General features: G+C 36.9%; 1 protein-coding gene across 6 annotated transcripts in view; it reads left to right on the forward strand.

Annotated features, from left to right (window-relative positions):
* The window catches only part of AKAP7 (A-kinase anchoring protein 7), a 90,611-nt gene that overhangs the window by 7,751 nt on the left and 66,996 nt on the right, over positions 1-15,864 (forward strand). For all 6 annotated transcript variants that reach the window (XM_075035692.1, XM_075035690.1, XM_075035693.1 and 3 more), the window contains exons 4-5: positions 2,577-2,713; positions 7,962-8,122. In XM_075035692.1, coding sequence (XP_074891793.1) covers positions 2,577-2,713; positions 7,962-8,122 — 298 coding nt within the window. The remainder of the gene's footprint in view (positions 1-2,576; positions 2,714-7,961; positions 8,123-15,864) is intronic.

Consider the following 15,864-nt stretch of genomic DNA (forward strand, 5'->3'; position numbering starts at 1 on the left):
AGCTATGCTACAGCTATTGTGTTATGATTTGATCACATAACGTCTGGGAAAACATATTAAAAATAAATTCTTGAAATTCACAAAAATGTACTTGAAAACTTTTTCTTCTTTCCAAATAGTGTAGATTGTGTAGAATGTTGTCGCTTAGCCAGAGAGAGAGAACGTGCTCAGTCTGCTTTCTATTTTGCCTTTATCAAAAAGGCAGCTCATTTCATACTTTCCTGGTGGGTTCAGCAATAGCTTGTCTCTGGAACTGCTAACTGGCCATCTTTGGAATTAATCCTCTTCCCAAAGGTATGTTATTCATTAGGTTTTTAGCTTGGTTTCCTAATGGAGTTTATACAGGTGTGAGCCTGCCTATCTGTTTGCCTTGTTATAAGCCCATTGGGTTTTTGTGGGTTTTGAACCTGCTGTGGGTTTTCAACCTGTTGTCCGAATTTGGATAAAAAAATTGACATCTCGGAGGTACTAATTTCCTGCAATTTTTTGTGGAGTCGGTGCTTGCATAAAAGAGAGAGCCATGAAAGAACATGCTTGTGTTGAAGACTGTAGTGTGACTGTGGCAATTACCTGTTCTTCTAGACCTGCCAGATGATGAATGAATATCTGCATGTTTGTTAGCCAGTCAACCCCTTAGAGCTGAAAATCAGCCACAGCATGTGTTGCTTCTTGCCCAAGCCAGAACTGAACTTTATGAGGGAGCTGGAGGTAGTTTAGGACATGAGCAGGAAGGGACTCAGAAGTACTGCAGGAGGAAGCTTTATGGGTAAGGGGATGTGGGGTATTGGCTGCTAATCTGAATGCTGAATAACATCACTGATCTTTTTCAGAGCTAGGGTGGTTTTACCCCTATGATAACACAGTTCCACACCTGTCTTCTGTATTCTGAAGGGCTTGTGTGCTTACATTTATATTTTTTTTCTTCACCAGCTGTCAGGTACATATTAAATTTAGAAGCAATAGGTGAAAATGGAATAAAATTGTAATTCATATGGTAGGTGATTTCATTTTTGAGGTTTGTTTTTTTTTTCTTTACGGGGATAACTTCATTTGCTTTAGTTCATAAACTTGAATAATTATGCAGTCAGTACATTGTAATTACCAAGGATTGTGTTTATCTGGTTTTTGTTTAAATGTTGGTTAAATTTCTCCTACATCTGAGACAATAAAAGTGTTATTTATCCAGGATAAGATCAGTTCTGACATATGAAGGAAAGTGGTTTTATTACAACATGATTTATGACCAAAATATTGGTGCAATTTTCTTCATATGTCTTACACTACCTAAGACGCTTGTGGTTTTGTAGATGCCATATCACCTCTTTCTGGCAAGTGGCTTTTACCTTCTTTCCTCCTCCCTACCCTCTCTAGAGTTGGTTTCTTTCAGTTATAATTTGGTTTTATTTATATAGCACTACTAGATATCTATGATTAGGTAAAACTCTTACATGGCAAAACTCATCTTAAAAAATTCAATCAGAAAAATACTGACCACTCCCATTAGATGGTGTTTTTTCAGGAGATTTATATGTTCCTTATGATTAACAGAGCTACCAAAATATATCAATGCCTTTTTTTTTTTTTAACCTAAGAGCTACATGTGCTTATGTTATAAAAGTCAATATGTATAGTATATGTGTGAAGCATTCACCACTGAGTTTCAAATAAAGAAAAAGATCAGATTGAAGTTTTCTACATGCTTTGTTTTGACTTTATACACCAAAGCTAATTTGTCTGTAATGTCTTTGCTTACAATGCTTTAAAAAATAAATAATTTTGTCAGATGGTCAAGGCTATTGGATTTGATTTCATTTCAACTAACATATTCAAGAATACTTGCAGAGTTTTTTGGGTTTTGTTTTTGTTTTGGTTTTTTAAATAAGTACAATACAATGATCATAATGGCAAGCACAGAAAACATTTTGGGTACAATTTATAAAGCATGTATAACCATACAAATAATTTTCAATGAAGAAAATGTAATTCAAATAATTTTAAAGAAAAAGACTGATGAAGTTAGAACTGTATACATGTTCCATGGAAATTCATTAAAATAAGTTTGAAGAGAGTATATAAATTATATGTCTACTGGGCAGTATAATCAGAATTGTAAATCGGATATCTCTACAAATTATTTACTGAATATTCTTGTTTTGTATGTGTCCAATCCTGCAAAGATCTCTTCTTTTTCTGGACACTCATCTGCACATAGCAACATACAAGTTTAGCAAAGCGGGCAGAGAAAGTCCTTGAAGAAGCCTTTTATTTGGCTTACTGGCAGTGTGAAACTGGATGATCTTAATCTGCTCCAGGAATTTATCATACTTATGGAAGCAAACTGCTATGAAGATGTGATGGGGGGTGTCCAGTGCTTTATTAATCACTCTCTTCGTACCCACTTTGGGTTTACTCAGGTCAATTAGCACAGCTTTGTCAGAGGATAAAACTTTCTTCTGCTAGAATGGTTTTTACATAAACATTTGATTTCAGTTTGTGCACTTTCTTGTTCACTTGCATGATGGGATACAGTAATTGTAATTGCTAACTGTTGTTTCTGTGTCTGTCTTTCTTCCCAGATTACTGGCAGTATTCAGGCTGTCCAAGATGCAATAATACAAAAGGATCAAAGGCTTTCCAAAGCAATGGTTCACTCTGGCTCGTTGCATGTCACCATGCTAGTGATGCATTTATCCAATGAAGAAGAAATTAGCATGTAGGTATTTGGTGTTAAATTAAGGATATGAAAGTATTTTTGCTGGTGGAGTTCATAAAAAGACTAGAAGGGGTAGCTGATGCTTATTTTTTGCAATACACAGCCCAAAATTACTAGGGTTACTGAATATTTAATTCATGTTGTTCTTAAAATGCTAATCTTAATATTAGCCATTTTCATAACTTATGGTATGCCATGAGCTCTGAACAAAGTATGCTTTCTCCCTTGCGTTTTTCTTACTGTCTGCTGAGCTTGCACGCACAAATCTCATGTTTGCTAAAGTAATTATTTTAAAACAATGTTTTTATATAGGGGACACTGAACAGATTAACAACGGAATTTTCAGAATTTCATAGCTTAGCAAATGTTATAAGCCAAATTAGTAATTGCCACTGAAAGGCTTTAATGGAATAAACCTTAGCTCCAAGCTAATGTCTCATGCAGTTACAGTTTTTTTTTAATATCCCTAAGTGAATTTAAGTACACTAAAAGAGAGGGGGCTATTAAGCCTTATCAAAAGTATAATTTTTATGTTGCTTCAGTGATGTAGCTGATTTTTTTGATCATATAAAAGGTAGAAAAGTTGTGGAAAGGCATATATGTTATACGATGACATCATATGTCTAAATGTTAGATGCAACTACTTGCTTTATAAAAATGCAGTTCTCTGGTGTTTTTTACTGTTCATCACATGCTGTACTGCTATCTGACAAGCCTACTTTAACATTCAATGGTTAATACGAAGATGTTCAGACTTTTTAAGTCTATCTATACAGCTGTAATTTATGAATGTTCGGAATAATAATTTGTGTTGTCTAGCTGTAATTTTGACTTTGAGTGAAAACGTACATTGTATTTTATAGTCCTGCTTTACACAGACTTTCTCAATAGTTTCTTTTTAGATGTGGTGCCCAATGGCCTGCATATGTGATGTCTCTGTATTCACATGTTATAATTGCAGAATTGAGATTGCAAACTCTTTGGTAATAGAGTATTATGTAAAATGCTGATAAATGGCCTACTGGCATTATATGAACATCTGGGAATCCTCCATTGCTTATGTGTCAATTTTGTAGTGAATTGCTAATGAATCAAAATTCATCAGGTCCTTATAATTTTGTGAAAGAGAAGCCTCACGGTTTCATCTTCCCCAGATGAGTTCTTTCAGGGGCCCTCTGTCATATATGTATATCTATCTATCTTACTGGTTTCCTCTGCAGTCTTAGCAGGCATGCAGTCCAGTACTGAATTGTCTAGATCAAATAATGAATAAGTGCAATGAGACATTGCTTTGGCTGTGGTAATACAGTTACAAAATAATGTGGCTAATAAGTGTGTGTTGAATACCTTTTTCCCCCAGAAGGTTAAAGTGCAGATTGCTCACAAGAAAGCAAGAATCCAAGGTAGACTCTAGGAACCGTTTGATAGTCAAGGGCATGCTTCTAATAAGTAGAAGTATTTTGGCTAAAAACATTTAACACACCTAAAAATAGTGACTTATCGGTATATCTAAATCAATTGCCCTGCTTGTTTTTCACACTTGTTTCCTTGAATGCTATATCTTTGAGGCCTCTACGCTCTTACCTCTCCCGTGAGGATGTGAGTCTGTCAGCATCCTCGTCTTCAACAGCCTGATCTAAAGGGAGAGAAACAGATAGCCAGGAACAGAGACTAGAAAGGAAAGAAAAGGATACTAGATCTGCTGGACTCCCTCTCCTCCCCATGTGCCTTTTGTCTCCTGGAGTAGGCACACCAGCTTCCTCCTGCCCTGGTTGATGAGCAGACTGTGGTAGCACCTGAAAATCGGTGAGAACAACCACTGACTGTGTGTGCAAGATTTTTTTAAAAAGGGTTTGAAGTACAAACTTTTTAAAAAGGGAATGTGAGAGGATATCTCAAAGACAAGTATGCCTTCTCATGAATATTTTTTAGAGTCCTAAACTGTATATCAAAACAAATATTCTCAAATTCAGTATCTTCTGCTACTCCTTGAGCTCCTTCTTGGCTCTCACTGTCCGACTGCCAGCCAAGCACTTACTTACGGAGTTCTTCTCTGCCTCTCCCAGCAGAACTCCACAGTCCAGGCACCCAGGAGCTGTCCTCTAGTCAGCAGCAGCTTCCCCAGTGATTCACCCCTTCCCTGGCCAGATGCCTCCTACAGGTATCTAGCTCAGCTATCCTCAGGTATTCTAGATCGCATTTTCTATTATATGGGATTCTTATTTTTTTTTTCATAACTGGTGTTTTCTGTTTAATCTTTTGGGAGAACTTGAAGGTAAAAAGTTGAATTTTTCTTTCTTTGCTTCACCAATTTTGGATACCAGGTTAATGGAAAGAAACCAAGATCCAAGCTGGCAAAAGAACCTGTGTGTAACAGGGTGAGAGTAATCCCTCAAATAAAGTGCAGCTAGTCAACTGGGCATGTGAGAGTTCACAGATCCTTAGGTTTGGATCCATTAAGTTGTTTAGATATCTACAGTTTTTCTACTGTATTTGCACAATAGTGCCTCTGTCTATACAGAAATGAAATGTGTTGAACACTATTTGAAGTCAAAATGCGTGATAAGAATGTGCTAAACGTAACATTCAATTCAGCACAAAGCCCTTTGTATGGTATTAGTACATACAGCTTTCACCCTGAAAATGGAAGATCTGTATTCTAGGCCACTCTTTCTAAGGGAATGCAGACCTGTAATTCCCATGCAAGTTTCCTAACTGTTGGCTGCGGTCTAGCCTTCATGAATGTGCTTTACATCTCTTTTTGTAGGACTATATGAAATCAAGAATGTGATATTTTAAAAACCATAAAGAAAGCAAGCAAGAAAGAGTCATGACAGCACTCCTTTCAAGCAGAGGAGTTCTAGTCCTTGCTAACTGTATGCATAGTCATGGGATCAGGTACTAGAAATCAGGATGCCTGCCTTCGCAGTAAATGCCTTCATTACCAGACTATAGTGTCAAGTTCTTCTTGCTTGTTATCTGTCAAAGACTGTGAACCTAACCTTTTCATTATACATGTGAGAGCTGAAAGGGTTCAGTTTGGCTTTTTTTGCAAGGTTGCTTTTTCTAACAAGTAATCAAAATTAAAAGTTCAGAAATTTCTGAAAAGAAACTACATCAATTTTAAGTGCTTTAAAATTTACTTTACAACAACATAGAAAAAGACCAGGGATTGCTTCTATAATCCTCGTTTGTATTCACTTAGAATATGCTGCTTAATTCTCTTTTTTATTTCCTTTCTCCACTTTGGACCAAAATGCTGGTAAACTTTTTGTTATCCCTGTGGGTTAGCTGCACTGAATGTAACTACTATTTGGCATTGTAAATGCTGTTTGATATGGAATAACAAGATAATACCACTGTTGTGTTTTTTGCTATTGGCTTCAGTGGAAATGTTTGTCCTTGTGCATTAGTCTTACAAAGCAATTGTTAAACGTTATAAAGTGATTGACAGAATATGAAAATACAAAGTATGCTAGAGTGAGATGACAATTATTTTTCTAAATATTTTAGTGTTTACAAGATTATATATAAAAGTACAACTAAATCTTCAGTGACACAGTGCTAAACTGAAAACACACTGTACTGTTTGAATTGACCTTTCATAGACCTCATCAGGTAGAGTTAAGCTGGTCAGTGTGTTCTGCAGCACACCCTACAGTATGGCAATACAAATCTTTGTTCAGCTGGGGAACAGAGCTTCCCATGACTCTCTGTGTACCAGTTCTCAGATGCAAAAAAATCCCGAGTTGGGTTTTAGGTATGTGCATGATTCACTACTTGAAAGCCCACTGCAATCTTTGACACAGTGTATTTGAAATATCTGTACTTGTCTTGGAACAATTTCCAGGTTCTTGTTGGTAAATAAATCTACACATGATTACCTGTGAAGTAATCTGACAGGTATAGTCAGTATTAGATGGTGGTTTTGAAAGATCTTGAAGTATAGCACTTAGGAAAGACACAGGAATGGGCTTGTCTAATGGTGATAAAAAGGTAGGTAAGTGGCAGAGACTATGCTCAAAAAAAAGTATCTTTGTCAAGGAACAAGTAATGGCATTATTGTTTAAACTGGTTATATAGGAGCTAAAGTACATCTAGGCTGTAGATTAAAGTCCTATAAAAAACCCACAGGTGGACTATATCAATCAAGGATATTTTGTCATGTAATCAACCTTAACGTCTTTCTTAACCTGGCCTAGGTTTCAATTAAATGCATATCATCAAGAGTCCATTTTGTTAAACACAATGGAAACATGTGTAGAGTTGTTTGTAATTGTACAGGCTTAAAGAATATAATTTAACCTACTTTAGAAATCGTGGTGATGGCTTTCATCCAGCTAGGACAGAAAAAGTAAAATAAACTCTGTTGGAGTTTTTAACCTATTACTGCCATCTAGCGTTTATGAAGTCAACATTGGTTTAGTGAAAAGTTTAAATTCGTATTCGTTGAATAGAATTAAAAACTGTGAGCATGTGAGAGATATTTTAGAAGACACTAAGAATGTTTACATAGTTTTTGTCTAGCATGTGAATCACTTCAAGTGCAAGTCAAACTAAATATTTCATGTAATCGTACATACACTTAATGTGGCTAATTAAAATTATTATTAAAAGGTTACCAGGCTTGCTCCTGTTTCTTAACTTACATGTAGATTATGTGTGCATGCTACTTATCTCTTAAAGAAAGTAAGCATCAATTTAGATAGTACTTACTTAATAACAGTTCTCAATGATCTTAATAGTAATTTCCATATAATTTTATCATTATATGTATATAATGTCACTAACCTCTGTTTATAATATTAAGTAACACTCTGTAGTAACTTTGAATTAAGCAGAATCTTAGAGTGTTCAGTTGAGCTATCAGGAGATTAAAAAAATTAATTAAGAATGGAAAACCAAATGCTTCTGAGTAAGTATCTTATTTGAATGGGATGCGCAGTATCATGTTAATATCTAGTCACCATGAGGACTGAGATAAACTCTTTTGATGAATTACACCTGCTGCTAGGTCTGCCTTATTATATCTGTGGTTTTACAGCAGGGTGCATGAACCAGTTTACCTTTATAAAATGGTAATAATAATACTGACTGCATTGATAGGAAGTAGTGCAAAAGTACCTAAGTAGATAATAAATTGATACTAATAAAACTTTGTGAGATTTTTTGATATAAAGATTAACAGCAATGTAAACAGTATTAATATATTTGACTTTCACATAGATATTTTCTTTCCTCTTCACAGAGCAGTTGGTGCTCTTTCAGATAGCAAGGATTTTGTAGAAGATCGCCTGAAAGGAAAAACCGTGCATTTGTCTTTCCAAGGAATTGATCACTTCAAAAATGAAGTTGGATTTGTGAAGCTGGCAGAAAATGATCATACCACTATACTTGCGGAAATAGCAGGTATAACTTGTCAATCTAGTTTAAGTGCTTTTAAAGACTTTTTGACAAAGTAGATGAGAATGGGGCACAAAGATAAGTTGGTGCTAATTTAGTCAACATTAATTTACCTTTAACAACTGCAAAGGCTACATAACAAATTTCCCAGCATAGTTCAAAGGATATTAATTAATTACAGCCAGTGCTGTTCTCTGATCTCTTTTTATTTAATATATGTAAAAAGACATAGTGCAGGCTTGTAGATGGATATAAAGATTCTGTTCTCCCTTGTTTTAGTCCAAGTACTGTCTGCTGTTTCTCAGCTGATATTTATACCCCTTTTGATTTGTATATTCATACTTACTGACTTTAAGAACTGTATCTGTGATGTATTTACCTGACTTGCAGAGTTACATAGTTCTCTCCTTTGTGTTCATGCTGTTCACACTGAGAGACAGTGATGTGCTTTCCTCTTCCGTGGTCTGGGGGTCTTTAAGTTTTGTGTTTCCTGTATGTTATATGTATCACTCTTACATATCAGTGAATTAACTGTAACTTACCACTCCCACATGTATAAGTGCCTATACACACACACACGTATGTATAGGTATGTATATGTACTTTATACATACACTTCCATATATGTATAAAGTAAATCTGGACTTTCTCTGCACCCCTGGAGGATAAGGGGAATTCAGGAGAAGGACATGACTCATTTGCCAGAGTAATGGAGTTGGATTCCATGCTGCTTTAACCTGAAATTTGTTTTGGAGCAGTTGTGGAACCAGTCTGTGGCTTGTTCAATGTTAAATGCCTTTAGCAATTAGGAAGTTACTGAAAGATGTAGCAGGTACATGCTACTATGAATGTGCACCCACATGTTCACTTCAAGAGCAAAACTCTCAGTTCTGTCTTAACAGTGGAGCTAAGGCCACTGCCTTTGCCAGTCAGATAAAATGCATCTAAAGATGCAGTTCAAGTCAGTAGGAATTTATAAATTAAAAGCAGTATAAATACCAGCTGAGAAACAGCAGTCAGTACCTGGACCAAAACAAGGTAGAGTGGAGTTTTTTGTCTCTGAGTCTATACTTAAACTATGTTGTTTACAGATAGTAAATAAAAATTTTCAGAGAACAGTACTGTCTGTAATTCATTGGTGTCCTTTAAAACTATCCTGGCAATTCCAACTATTCCTTGGAAAGACTCTTTAAAAGAGTTTTTCAGTATTGATGAATTATCTTTTGTGCTCTGAGGAATGTGAAGTCACATCATTTTTTAATAGTGCAATAACCCATATAGGACATTTTGCAGAGTAGCAAAGACTGCTGCTGTCACGCTACCTCTTTGCAGTCCAGTACAGAGAAAAAATGGAAAAAGTCTTTATACAGTGCTTTCTCTAGCATTTCATTAGTTGAATTTCTGAAGTGCCTTTAGAAAATGTTTAGTATTTTTTTACTTGCGTTTTAAAGAAAGGTTGAATAGAAGACTGTGAACTTTTCAGCTTACCAAATTGCTTATGCTGTTATTGGGCAATGCTTTATTATTTTAAGCAGTGCTCGATAGAGAAGTATTTCTAACATTCAGTATGGTAGAAATTGAACAGTTCTTACAGTTCTAGGGAGGCTTTGGCTGTCAAATAATCCCATAATTATTTCAAAGATTGAATCTACCAAGTATTTCTTCAGTTCTTTGGATGATATGCTTCCTCATACTTGTCTTCGAGTTTGTCGTTAGATTTCTTTTAAAGGTGACAGAATATTGTAAGTATCCTGTTTTATAAATAGTGAGATAAGTCATAAACTGTATTCCCTTTCAATACCTCTTGTGAAAGGAGATGAATGGCTCCTGTTAGTGACAGTAACTTAGGATTTTGAGAGGTTTATGGTTAAGAACTCCAAAATAATTGAAGTTGCTAGACGTGGAGAGCCAAATATATTTTAAGTACAGGAAATAAAGGAGTTCATTTTAAGTGATTTTCTACACATCTTAGACTAGTGAACCAGATTTTAATCAGGATTAGACAAGTAATGATGAGATCAGATTTCGACCTTTGTTTTTCAGTTTGATAGTCCTTCCTAGTAGGCAAACTGCATAGTACAGTCAAATTTAGCAAACAAGCAAACCTATGTTTTCTTTGTAAAGCGTTACTACTGATACTCACTAGTGAGCATTCTTCATTTATATTAGAACTACAGCTGTATATTATTATTTGCACTTAACACTGCTGTTTAGTAAAAGTGTCTCATATTTCAGTGCTTACTTTTGCCAACTCAGTGGATCATTTTTTGGCCTTAGGCCTGTCGTTCATTCTCTAGACTTATAAAGTGATGTTTGTTTTGTCTGGGTTTAGTTCTGAAACATGCTGTCTTAACACTTCTTAGCGACTGTCATAGCCATAACTTCTGAATTGCTGCTGATTTCAGAGTATGTTTTTGTGCCTTCCTGGAATTGCTATTATTATTTCATAACAGGTAACCTATAATTCATGAAAACAAATTTAGTTTTTGTATTGAGGCTTGTGCCAGAAAAAAAAGTCTTTAGGTCTGTAATTATGTAACACTGAAGATTATAAAGTATGTTTCAAAAGTTAGCTTAGTTACATATTAAATTAGGGGAAAGGCCAGGTGTGAGTAGGAAGAAAATGAATATACTAAGTAGTTTCTATGTATGTCTTCATTAGATTAAATCGCAAAGAACTTCCTATAAATAACCTGATAAAAATAGATTATTTCTTATTACACAAATGTCCTTCAGGGCAGTGCAATTTGAAATATGAAATAATACTAAACAAAAGAATCCATGTAAACTCTTCAGAACTGATGAGGTAAACAAGAGAGTCATTAGGATTCTCCCCCCTCCCCCAAGTGTATCACATGTATATTTCCTTTAACTTAAGAGTACACTTACAGAGTTAATTGCAACACATTTTAGTTTGCATACAGTTTTTACAAAACATTAGCAGACAGTCCTCTAAGGGCCAAACCTCCTACTGAAGGCATTTTGGGGAAAAGACCCATGTAGTACTTTCTGGGCTGTACTTCACACAATAAATACACCTTCTAATGTAAAGAATCATATTAGCAGAAATGTGCTGTTGAGTTTATTTTCTGTAATACATTTCGTATTTTAATTCAAAAAAGGCTGTATGTCAAAATTATGGCTAGTATTCCTGCTTTGTGGATAGTATCCTGAATACACAATTTTAGAGAGACAGCCACAAGAGAAAATATTGGAAACTCTTTTCTGCTGGGCTGCTATTGTCAGGATCTGTGTGAAGATTGCTATCAACTCTTCATATATACTGCTGTAAGGTTATATATGTTTGACAGAATTAATTGTCACAAGTTTATTCTGGCTCCCAGTACAGCTTGTCTGTGATACAACTTGTGTCCCTAGAAAACTGCAATTTTAGAACTGAAGCTGGCAGAAAGAAAAAAAAATACACAGTATTGCCTGCAGGATGTTAATCATTCTGTTGTTGTCTGTGGAACAGTTAAGAGAGATTCTGTAGCTGGTTTGTTTTTGCAAGACCTAAGTTTAGTTTATTACAGAATTACTGGTTTGCTACTTCAAGATTGTTTGGTTTCTGCTATGCTCTAAGGTGAATTTTGACTTTCTGTGTTATTTTGTGTTCTGCATGAATGTTGAAGGAGAAATATTGATAACACAAGCAATAGAAAATATATGAAGTTAAATTAGCTTCTTGTAAGAGTCCATTTACTTCCATAAATTATATGGAAATTTGTTTGATACCAATAACATCTGAATGTGGTACAGCATTATAATGGTAAGTGTATGTTTGCTAATACCTATGTAAATATAAGTTTGCCAGCGACAAAAGTTTAGGAAGAGCAGAGCTAATATGGATCTTCTGTTTGTTGTGATTTCCTAGTTATTTCCCAATAATCCATTAAAATACATTAACATCATGTAATTATCTTCCAGGAATAGTGCTAAACTGTTATGACAGAAGTTTGAGGAGTATTTTAATCACTCTTTGTCCAAGTCTTTTTAGAAATCCTGAGCTAAAAGTGTCATAGACACTTACAATGACTTTTAAAAAATCCATTTCTTGTGCTTTGCTACATACACTACAGAATATTTGAAGTACTAAGTGAATTTGGAAAATGTAATGAATTGTTTGGCTTTGATTTTCATTTTTATAATTATATTGCGAATGCTATTTGAAGCTGATAAAAGTGAATAAGTGAATCCTCCTTTTTACCCACAGGATTTGCAGATTTTGGTTTTATGGATGAATGATGCATGTTATGGTCTGGCCATGAGGGGGAGCTTGTATTTCATGAACAAAAAAGTTACTTTTCTGTTTATGCAGATAACTATTTCATTTCCTTTTGGTCCTTTGTTTTTAAGAAATGTTGATTTGTTGGGTTGAATATTTTAATACAGTTAGGACTGTACTAGACAGACACATAGTACACCTAACTAGTCATTTCCTTTAACTTTAGTTTTATATAAAGGACATTTAGTCTAATCTCACTAAATTGATTTTCCTAACAGTCCGCACTAGAGAGAGAGAGAAATGGAAAGGGAGTCATACTGCCCACCATCTTCTCTAGGTACATTACAGCTTTACTCAAGCATAAGCTGGCATTGCCACGATACAAAAGTAGTTTGGCCCCTTTTGTTGTGCTGGGGATTTGTGCAGCCACATGGTGAATTCAACTGTGGTTAAATTAATGTTTTACCTTTGCCAGCTAATTTTTAACCTATTCGGTTTGCCAGTGCAGTTTACTGTTTACTTACATGACTGTCAGCACAAAAGATAGAAGCAGTGGCAAGCATGGAGGTGGAGAACAGTCTGTTGTGGCAAGGATGGTGGTTTATGAGCTTTAAAGATTATGAAACCACACATTTAGCATCTATTTTAGGGTGTGTTACATTGCCCTGACTTCAGAGAGCCTAGGGAAATAGTTTAATTCAGTTAATTTAGTTCACTTTAGTTCCAGATGGCTGAAGCTAAGATAAATTAATTTTGCCTCTTCTCAGTTATTCTTAAGTCATTTCACATGATGTAAAAATTGAGAACTCAAAATTACTCTTGGAATTTTCCATTAAAACAACTGATTTGTACAAAGTGAACAAAAAGCTGTTACTCCAAATCCATAACAGTTGCATTGAAAATGTACTGCTGTGACATTAGGTTCTCTTCTAGACCATGTGCCATTAGTTATAGTGCCTACTAATGTGTGTGGCAGATACTGGGCTGTGTAGAAACTTGGCTCATCCACAGCAGGAAGCAAAGCATGCTCTAAACTTGGAAGTGGCAATGTTCTACTGTCTCAACAATATAATTACCTATGTCAGCAAATATATATATGCTCTATTGAGTGATGAATATAACCAGCAGAAAAAAACACCAATGATTCTTTTCTTGGAACATGGTTTAGAGACAAGCAGAAATCAATAGACTGCAAGAAAATTTACATATGTAGCAGTTTTCCATATCTAATAAAATCTTGGAAAAGAAGAGGGCCATTTTTATTACAGAATATGTCTCAGTGTGCCATTTTCTATGAAACATTCTGTATTGATCGAGCTGTTGAATTTTTGAGCCTTTCCAGTATATAGTGGTTCTGAGTAAGTTTCATATATCACATTTCAAGTCTAATTATGGGGAAACAGTTGTCTAATGGATTCACCCACATCCAATGTAAGAGAGGCAGATGACATTCAGCAATTTTGGCATTATAAAAGTAAGGTACAAAATGGTATTGCAGAGTACTTCAAATTGCGTGAAAGAGGGTCTGAAAGCTCTCCAAAAATTTGTTCCAGGAAGTCACTGAGCTTGTAAAAATTAGCCTTAACTTTTCTAGGGTTGTATTGGTTTTGTGTGGCAAGGTTTTGGTAGCGGGGGGGGGGGGGCTATAAGGGTGGCTTCTGTAAGAAGCTGCTGGAAGCTTCCCGTGTGTTTGAGAGAGCCTGTACCAGCCGGCTCTAAGACGGACCCGCCGCCGGCCAAGGCTGAGCCAATCAGCGATAGTGGTAACGCCTCTGTGATAACATTTTTAAGAAGGAAAAAAAAAGTTGGGACAGACGGAAACAGCCGCTGGAGAGAGGAGTGAGAACATGTAAGAGAAACAACCCTGCGGACACCAAGGTCAGAGAAAAAGGAGGAGGGGGAGGAGATGCTCCAGGTGCCAGAGCAGAGATTCCCCTGCAGCCCGTGGTGAAGACCATGGTGAGGCAGGCTGTCCCCCTGCAGTCCATGGAGGTCCACGGTGGAGCAGATATCCACCTGCAGCCCGTGGAGGACCCCACGCCGGAGCAGGTGGGTTCCTGAAGGAGGCTGTGACCCCGTGGGAACCCCGCACTGGAGCAGGCTCCTGGCAGGACCTGTGGATCTGAGGAGAGAGGAGCCCACAGAGCAGGTTTTCTGGCAGGACTTGTGACCCTGTGGGGGACCCACGCTGGAGCAGTGTGCTCCTGAAGGACTGCACGCCGTGGAAAGGACCCATGCTGGAGCAGTTTGTGAAGAACTGCAGCCTGTGGGAAGGACCTACGTTGGAGAAGTTCGTGGAGGACTGTCTCCTGTGGGTGGGACCCCACGCTGGAGCAGAGGAAGAGCGTGAGGAGTCCTGCCTCTGAGGAGGATGAAGCGGCAGAAAATAACGTGTGATAAAATGACCATAAACCCCATCCCCCTGTGCCACTGGGGGGGCTTGATGGAGAAATCCGGGAGTGAAGTTGTGCCCGGGAAGAAGGGAGGGGTGGAGGGAAGGTGTTCTGAGATGTGGTTTTATTTCTCATTACCTTACTCTGGTTGATTTGTAATAAATGGAGTTAATTTTCCCCAAGCTGAGTCTGTTTTGCCCGTGACAGTAATTGGTGAGTGATCTCTCCTGTCCTTATCTCGACCCACAAGCCCTTTGTTATATTTTCTCTCCCCTGTCCAGGTGAGGATGGAGGAGTGATAGAATGGCTTTGGTGGGCGCCTGGCATCCAGCCAGGGTTAACCCATCTCAAGGGTATACTTTGAAGCTGCAAACACTGGTCAGCTTGAGACTAATAAGGGAAAACACAGAACTTGTTTGATTTTTCAGTCTAGCTAGTAATGTTGATGTCTGGGGGAAAGATGGCAGATCCTCATTTGTTAAGACCCATGGGCATTGTCTGTCTATGATTCTTGTCACTGGCCTCTGATTTCTTTCAGTTCAGGCAATCCCCATCATAAACTAAAACCTTCGTGTATTTGCTCAGTCTTCAAATCCACTTTCATGCTGTCCCATAAGGCTGGAACTTTCTCTCGCCCACAGCATCCATGCTTTCTTCCCTATTTCTTTTAAAACCCTTCTGTGGCCACTTCTTCAAAGAGCTGCATGGATATTAATAGCATTACATTATCTTTTAACCTTCCTGTGCTCTCAGGAAAACATTTCCCTTTGTTTCTTTTTTTACCCCTTCCATCTACTCAGATTTCTTTCTGTTTTCATTGTCTTTGAAGAAGGAAATTTTGTGCTAATTATGTTCGTAAGTCACCTTAACCAGTAAAATGTCACACTTTCCCTAAGCGTCAATTACTGCAAAACTGGGGCTATCTGTAGTACCAGCAAGTGTGGCCAGTCTCTTGAGCCTGTGATGTTTCATACGTCTATGCCATGACAAAGCTGCGTGAGAAGTCTGATCACCATAAGAACATGCATGGACACACACACATACACACATGTAAATCTGTTAAAGTTAAAACTGCAATCTCTTGCTGAAGTTATGCTTTCTTTCCTCTGACCCAGTTTTTCATTATGTTT

This window comes from Buteo buteo, chromosome 9 (genome assembly GCF_964188355.1).
Source record: "Buteo buteo chromosome 9, bButBut1.hap1.1, whole genome shotgun sequence".
NCBI classification, from domain to species: Eukaryota; Metazoa; Chordata; class Aves; order Accipitriformes; family Accipitridae; genus Buteo; species Buteo buteo.